The sequence below is a fragment of the Austrofundulus limnaeus genome, unplaced genomic scaffold (genome assembly GCF_001266775.1).
Source record: "Austrofundulus limnaeus strain Quisiro unplaced genomic scaffold, Austrofundulus_limnaeus-1.0 Scaffold8, whole genome shotgun sequence".
Lineage (NCBI taxonomy): Eukaryota > Metazoa > Chordata > Actinopteri > Cyprinodontiformes > Rivulidae > Austrofundulus > Austrofundulus limnaeus.
Window position 1 is genome coordinate 2897833 of NW_013952410.1, and position 7382 is coordinate 2905214.

The 7382-nt window shown below is 39.6% G+C and overlaps 3 protein-coding genes across 5 annotated transcripts in view; 1 reads left to right on the forward strand and 2 right to left on the reverse strand.

Annotated features, from left to right (window-relative positions):
* LOC106511406 (guanine nucleotide-binding protein G(I)/G(S)/G(O) subunit gamma-5) overlaps nt 1-1016 on the reverse strand; it is a 2719-nt gene extending 1703 nt beyond the window's left edge. Inside the window, exons 1-2 of the mRNA XM_014000170.1 lie at nt 791-1016; nt 486-636 (exon numbers count right to left, since the gene is read on the reverse strand). Of these exons, the coding sequence (XP_013855624.1) occupies nt 511-636; nt 791-871 (207 nt within the window). The 5' untranslated portion in view covers nt 872-1016 and the 3' untranslated portion in view covers nt 486-510. The remainder of the gene's footprint in view (nt 1-485; nt 637-790) is intronic.
* Nucleotides 1017-1431: 415 nt separating this feature from the next.
* spata1 (spermatogenesis associated 1) lies at nt 1432-5570 on the forward strand. Of its 3 annotated transcripts, none has more exons than XM_014000085.1 (12): nt 1432-1829; nt 1932-2038; nt 2311-2428; nt 2585-2638; nt 2718-3075; nt 3169-3283; nt 3360-3414; nt 3501-3618; nt 3690-3815; nt 4755-4921; nt 5213-5311; nt 5372-5460. In XM_014000085.1, exons 1-12 carry the CDS (start codon nt 1809-1811, stop codon nt 5393-5395), a joined length of 1362 nt encoding a protein of 453 aa, XP_013855539.1. In that variant the 5' UTR covers nt 1432-1808; the 3' UTR covers nt 5396-5460. The 3 variants fall into 3 exon arrangements, with proteins under 3 accessions (XP_013855539.1, XP_013855531.1, XP_013855524.1); XM_014000077.1 differs by having other exon boundaries at nt 1454-1829; nt 3693-3815; nt 5392-5570; XM_014000070.1 differs by having other exon boundaries at nt 1455-1829; nt 5392-5570.
* A 2-nt stretch (nt 5571-5572) lies between these two features.
* The window catches only part of ctbs (chitobiase, di-N-acetyl-), a gene marked incomplete at its 5' end in the record, with an annotated part of 3579 nt that continues 1769 nt past the window's right edge, over nt 5573-7382 (reverse strand). Inside the window, 2 exon segments of the mRNA XM_014000121.1 lie at nt 5573-6053; nt 6235-6393. Coding sequence (XP_013855575.1) covers nt 5865-6053; nt 6235-6393 — 348 coding nt within the window.

Here is a 7382-nt window from a genome sequence, read left to right on the forward strand (position 1 = left end):
ACACTGATGTAATATTTCAGAAAATGTCATAGAAATAAAAAAAAGAACAAGTTGAAAAATATAAGATATTTATAAAGCACCAGGAGAGACTAAATTCAACATTTCTGCACTCCTAGAGACTCCAAGCACACAACAAAATGTATTTAACAGCTAAAAATGTAGATTTTTTTAAACCTACGATATGTATCTTAATTTGACAGGCCATGGTTTCTTTTTCAATCACTTTTCCAGTCATGTGTCACTTTTAAGTATTTGTCCTTAACTACTAGTGGTGGCTCAATTTCTAATAAGTAAAAGTAGGATAATTTACAGAGAAACACACAGGACAATAAATTAATTTAAATTTCCTATTATGTATTTGAGCTAGCCTATGAGAGAGGGGAAAGAACTGGGGAGAAGTGCTCGGAGTAGTTACAGGATTTACATTGTAGGTTAGGTTAAAAGACCTCGTAGACCCGAATGAACAAGACAGAGGTGGTACTCACAGTGGCGGGGCTCGGCCTGTCGGTGCTATAGGAAAGAGCAGGCTCTATGCGGTCTGAACGGGTTGTTGCTGGACGACATGCCGTTGAGCAGGGGGTCCTGCTGGGCGTTCTGAAGGCAAAACTGCTGGAGGTCCGCTGCGGCCTGGGAGACCTGTGGAGGGGGAGGAACAACCAAAGCTTTAAAACAACTCTTAAATTGTTCGTTATGTTTTAGTTAACAGCGCAGAATATGTTAACAGACTATGACCAAGAAAGACACGCCCTAGAGGGGTAAAACTAAGTAACAAAAGAGTTTCAACACATACCTTAACTCTGTTGATGCCAGCTTCGAGACGCAACTGTTGGACAATTTTCTTCATCGCGATTATGTTGGCTGTCCCCGGCATTATTGCGACGTCAAAATGGCTTCAATTTTCAGGCAACGAAAGTAAAAAAGAATGTTTACGGAAAGAACTCTTTGTTGGTAGCCGGCCCGCTATCTTTTTTTTTTCCCCCTTCTTCGCTGTTTCCGGTGTGTAGGAGCGTCAGCGACTGCTGCCTTCAGGTTACAATTAGAAATTACATTAACTGCGTTTCCTGTTTGATTTATATACGGAACTTTAAGCAAATTTATTTTATTTTTTATTACTGTGACATTTGAAGTAACGAAAACAAACTGGTTGTACTTTTTTGTTCATATGTTAAAAGGCACTATTCTCCATAAGTCTTTGAAATTGCATTTTGCAGTCCGTGCTTAGAAATTAAATTATTTGTGTTAAAAGCATGATAAATCTATTTTTGTTTCCCAAAGTTTATCCATTATTTTTCCAAAAAGGTTATGTTTGATTCTATGATTTAAACACAATTCTATACAGATTTGTTTCAGGAAGAACAATTTCTTTGTATTTTAAAATCCTACTGTCCCTGAAAGCAGCATCATATGCGAAGAACTGGCGTCATCTACTGGTGAAACTGTCAATTCACACTAATAAAACAAATGCAAAGTAGAAAATACAGCTGTTGTTAAAAATGTTTTAAAAACTCGTGAAAAACATAACCTTTAAAATATACAGGGTTTAAATTCTCCTGGAGTTGAATTAATCACAAGTTTTAAGTTTTTCCTTTCCAACAAGCCTGCATCAGCACCAGAGCAACCAAGGCTGGCACGCTCATAAAAGAAACTCCACTGGGTGACCCAGTTTAATTACAGCAGGTTGCTTCTGGAGCGGCTCAGTATTCACAGTGCACGTAAATGCACGTCTTCCAGCGAGTACACAGAAAACATCCATTTCTTTGTGTTTCCTTCCCTTCCTCTTGTTGGATGTGAGATGAGCAAAGGGAAGCATGAGACAAGCCAGCTGTAAGGTAAGGCTTCGTTTTTCATCTCTGCAAATTCGGTTTATATTTAAGAATCACACATTTGTAAAATAATAATATTACCGATCTGTTAATTTCCTGATTGTGCAGTTTGTGGAGCTTCATGTGCTGTATGTGCCAGGAGATCAGTGGAATGTGAAACTCAATAAAGTCCCAGTGGAAGCCACGGAGAGTTTCATATCAGCTGGATTCATCAGGTAAAACTGATGAAAATGTTTAATGAAATAATGTCAAATTAAACAGTTGTGTGACTGCACGTCTAAGTATGCTGTCTCTGCAGTGATGTTAGTGATAAAAGTTGTCCTTCCATCACATCACCACACTGCCATCTAAGGTCAAAGCAAAACTTCCTGTACAGACCCTGCTCATCTTTTACATACTCAGCCAAGTGTCATCGTTGGAATGTGTATTACGCTTTACTAAAAACACAAGTGTGGTCATGTTTCTCCTCTCTCCGACATGATTTTAGGGCTCATCCCGACATCACGTTAAAAACTCTGAGGAGTCAACTAGGAGCTCTTTTTGGCAGCGAGACAAGCATCAAGAAATACTTCTTCCTGAGATGTGTGGGTCGTAGTTTGGCATTGGTGAGTGATGCTGGTAGTTAAATGCCCTTTTGTAAAGCTGATTGTGCTTCACAGACTGTGCTCTATTCATGGGGGGGAGGGCTACACTGAAGTTTGTAAAGAGTTTGCTGAGWATAAAAGTTTTACTGCAGTGTTTGTTGCATCTGTCTTCTCCAGGTCAAAAGCAGACAGGAGGAGGACCTGAAAGTGAAAACATTCGCTCCTCCTTATGTACGTAAAACTGTTTCCATTCATCAGATTGTTGCTTTTGTTCAGCTGCTGTGAGAATGTTGTTGTCACCCGTCGGCAGGCTGCTCAGCCGGAGCTCTATCTGCTGTCCGCCGAGGAGACAGACAGCAGTTTCTGCTCCCAGTCCTTCGCCACGGACACCAGCAGCAGCTCCCCAGAGCAGCAGATCTGTTTCCGCCCTCCCAAGACGTGCGGCGTGCCAACAGGGACAAAGGAGCCCGTTAGGTTCCCTCACATCCCCCAGTGTTCCCAGCAGCCACCTCCTCCCTCCGGGCTGGAAGAGGAGGGGGAGGACGGGGAGGAGGAGGATCAGAGCTGCAGCTCTTCAGAGGGAGAGAACGAAGCTCTGTGCTCCATCAGAAGAGAAGAGGGGAAGTCTCACAATCCGAGACTGCTGCAGCTTATGTCACTGAAAAAAGGTAGAATTAAGACAAAACAGTGGGCCCATCTTTAGTACATTATCAGATCCCACTTTGCTTACTTTACAAAGCATTTCCTGGTTATAAATCTAGTTTTAGACGGATGCGAAGCTGATTCAGCTCAGGAGGAACTCTGCAAAAACACAAAACATGACAGAATGGGGCCTTCAGGAGCAGAGAGGGACTCATGTTTCTCCCTCACAGACAGGTACTCCGTGTCCTGCAGGACTCCAACTACTCTCATCACTTCTTTAAAACTTTTTTTTTCTGCTTTGCACAATTAGAAAATCCAAAGATGCACACACACTGACATCGCTCAGGAGCAAACAAACAGCTGTGGTAACGCCATTCAAACAAACAAAATACATTTCAGTGTTCGGTTTTTACAGAGAACAATCTGATATGTTCTTTGGTATTGTTTTTAGGTGTCAGAAAGTCAGTCTGTCTTCTCACGACCTGCTTGTTGTACGACCCCACCTCCAGGTTTAGACCTGGCATCTGTCGCCAAGAGAACAACCGCTTCTCTGGTCTTTCCTGCAAACAGTAAGAAGGTCACGCTCTCAGTTTCAACGCTCCTCCGATTCAATACAGCAAACACGTATTCTTTCTGTAAGAAGAGACGCTAATCCAGGAACTCCAACTGGTGAAGGAAGAGAGGAAGCAGCTAGAATGGACGAGACAACAGCTCCTGAGAAAAGGGAAAGACTTGTTGGCCCAGAACAGACATCGCAGGAACCAAGGTGGCCACACAAAAACTTTGGATGATCTCCACTTAGTTCAGCCAGAAACATGAAATCCCAACTGTCTTTATATATATATATATATATATATATTAGGGGTGCAATGATACAGAAAATTCACGATTCGTTTCGGAACTTTAGTCTCACGGTTCATAGTTTTTGATACAAATAACCAAAATTTCCATGCCCTTTTTAACTTGTAATTTATTGAAATTATTTATGAACATTTGTTTAACCTCAAAAGTACGTTTTTAAATTAAATTTAAACTTCAATTTTGCTGAAACAGCAAGTTTTTCGGAGGATCTGCGCTCGAAAATACAGCCTAGATAGAGTAGTCGAACACAGATCCACTGATCCTACAACACAGAGCATCTTCAGAAGACAAGTTTATAAAATAAATTTTAAAAATCTGTATCGTTCGATACAAGTGTGTATTGAACCTAAAGCACTGTATTGAACGGTTCGATACAGGTACATGTACAGTACTTTTGCACCCCTAATTATATACTGCATACTGTATACAGTATATAAACATAAAACTTGTCTGGTAGACTGCTATATATATATATTTTTTTTTGCAACAATGCTTCTTGACAGTAAATCCTTATTTTGCACACCTGATTGGCAGCACTTGGGGTTACCAGAAGATCAAAACAAGAGTCAATAACAGCAGCAGCAAAATAAACGGTTTGGCAGAGATTTGGCAAATTGTTCATGTGCACAATCCACATACCCAGCTCTGCTGCTCATCCCACATGCATATTCCTTACAAATGTGGCCCCATTTAAAAGGAAAATTAACAGGCTTTCCAACAGGGCAAGATTTATTGTTGAGAAGCATTGTTACAACAAAGAAACAATCTGCCAAACATAATTGACCTTACTCTTTGTGCTAAGATTGCATATGTAACAATTGAATTCTTCTCTCTGAATGTCAAGCACGTGACAGCTGGAAAAAGAAGTACTTTGAAACCAAAAAGGCCACAGCACCGCTGGAGGACAAACTGAGACACGTCAAACAAGAACTGGATACTTTTTACAGCAAAGTCCTGCACCAGCTCCACGCCAGGGAGAGCAGAGGGAAACCGAGGAAGGCTTTGGAAAAGGTTTGAACAAAATCACACAATGAGGAGAGGTCTAGCAGAGCAACTGCAACCAAATGCTTAGAATATCCCCATCGGACTRTAAGCAAGAAGGCCAAATGCTTTCATCACAATACTATCTAATCAAAATGCTATAATCTCATGATCAGAAAAAACTTAAGATTTAGATTTAAGTGAAAAAAATAATACATTACCAGAAATACTCAGATCACAGCGACCAGCTGAGTATTATCATATCCTGTGAATTTTTTTTTATTCCCATCACTGATGTCCTATAAATTGTTCTGCTTTCAGAATGAGATCATCATTCAGATTATGAAGGCGAACTGTGAGATCGACAACCTGAGGAGGAAAGTAGAAGATGCCAAAATGAAGCTACTAACAGAAATGAAGGTAACTTTCCTCTTAACTGTTAACATTTGACTCTGAACACAATTTAAACCCAATGTAAAGACATTTCTTCATCCGTGTAGCTGAGGAAGCAGGCTGCTACAGAGCTGAGAGCCCTGAGGGCCGAGCTGACTCAGAAAAGGAGCCAATCGTCTCATCCAGAACTGATGGGAAACACGACACGAGACAAACTCAAAGTTTCATCTACAGTGTGATGACTGTTCTGACATTAGAAAATAAATGTGACAAACTTTATGTAAAAGATTGAATTATTTTGTGATTTTATTTTCGAAATTGCTCTTATAAACAAAGTAAAAAAAGTTCGTTCATGAAAAGAATGTGTGTATATCTTAATTTAAAGAAAAACATGAAAACATCTGTAGAAAAAAATCACAGGCTTTTTCTGGTTAAAAGAAGGTTTAACGTATCAATTTAGAAAACAAGCAAGAAAAGCAACAATTGATGATTTAGTGCAAATATTCATCCCTGAGGAGAGAACAAAACTGTTCTTTTCCTAAATTATTTCTTTACAGCAGCAGGTGTAAATGAAGCTTAGTTAGCACCCAAACAGGGCGTTCCACATCTGGGTGGTCTGCTGCTGGGCAACTGGATCATCGCTGTAGTCCAAGATGTTGCCATTCCACATGCCGATGCCCCTCAGGCCTTTACTYGTCACATAGTTGGCTTTGGCGCAGATGCTCTGAGGGTCATCGTACCAGAGCTGATGAGTCTGCCCGGCCTGGTCCTGCAAAACAGAGAAATAGAAAAAATGGACGTCGCTTTCAGGGATGCAGATGGAGTGTCTTAGCATGAATGAATAAAAAGAACAAAAGCTTAATCTACTCGAATAACCTTCAGTCTGCAATGTCTCCTAGATTCAACTACAAAAGGATTAACTTAAATTAACTATTAACAAAAGTGTGCACCTTGTAATAGAAATAGGGAGCCTTCTGCTCRTCATCCCACTTCCTGCCTGACGAGCTGCCGAGCTGCTTCATGATCCACCTGTACGGTTTCTGTTTTCCAGCTGCGTCGCTGCAGGGAGCTCCACGGAAGGGAACTTTGGGTATATAACATATACCCTCCTGTTAGGAAAGAAGACAGCACCACAGTACTGAAAAATATAATCTGCTCCATACTTAATTCCAAGAGGAGGAATTGTCCATTACGCACATACAAACAAGACTGCAGGAACTGGAGTTCAAGCTATAAAACTTTTATTAACGTTGTTTACTACTAGAGGTAAGATTGTCTCCAAGTGAATTGGCAGAAAAGCCTAAAAGATGRACCATTAACAATATGTGGTCGAACTTCAGACAGGAAAATGTAAAGACTTAAAAATAAACTAAACAAGTCTGTTATTATTAACTGTCAGACCATTCTTGGTTGTGTGGATCAGACATAGACTTAAATATAGAAYACTAGACTGAGCMCYGCCCTTACGGTCCACTGGTATCGTCTGTGACAGCATGGAGGAGCAGAAATGGCGTCCAAAAAGGGCAACATCTTACAGCCTCCATAGAAACTAATAGATAAACAGCAAGCTGAACCGGATCTGTTAAGCCTGTTTCACAGATTATCTGTCATGTTTTTAAAATAAATTAGTAACTATGTTAATTTCATTCAACAATCATGTAAAACATCAGACTTATACCAGAAAAAATATATAATTTATAAATAACAATGATCTAAACCAGACCTGAAGTCAGCCTGTAAATTAGACTTTAGCTAGTTGAAAAATGATGACTTCAGCTAGTAATAAAGTATATTTATTATTTCTTCTTACTGTCATAAAAATAATATTTATATTTACCAGGCAACAGTTAGAAAATGTTCTCTGGTTATAGGATGAAACTTGTCTCTATTAGCTAACATCTTCTTAACAGGTCAGGTTCCTCTAACAGAAACCTAAAAATACTCACATTTATAATATTATTTTACACTCTGTAGGTCTAAATATTAATCAGAAGACAAATAAACTGCAATATTTAATAGTTTGTGTTAAATTGTAGCATGATTCAACAGATCTGTATATATGCTCCACAAGCTAATATCTGCTAACCAGTTCAATAAA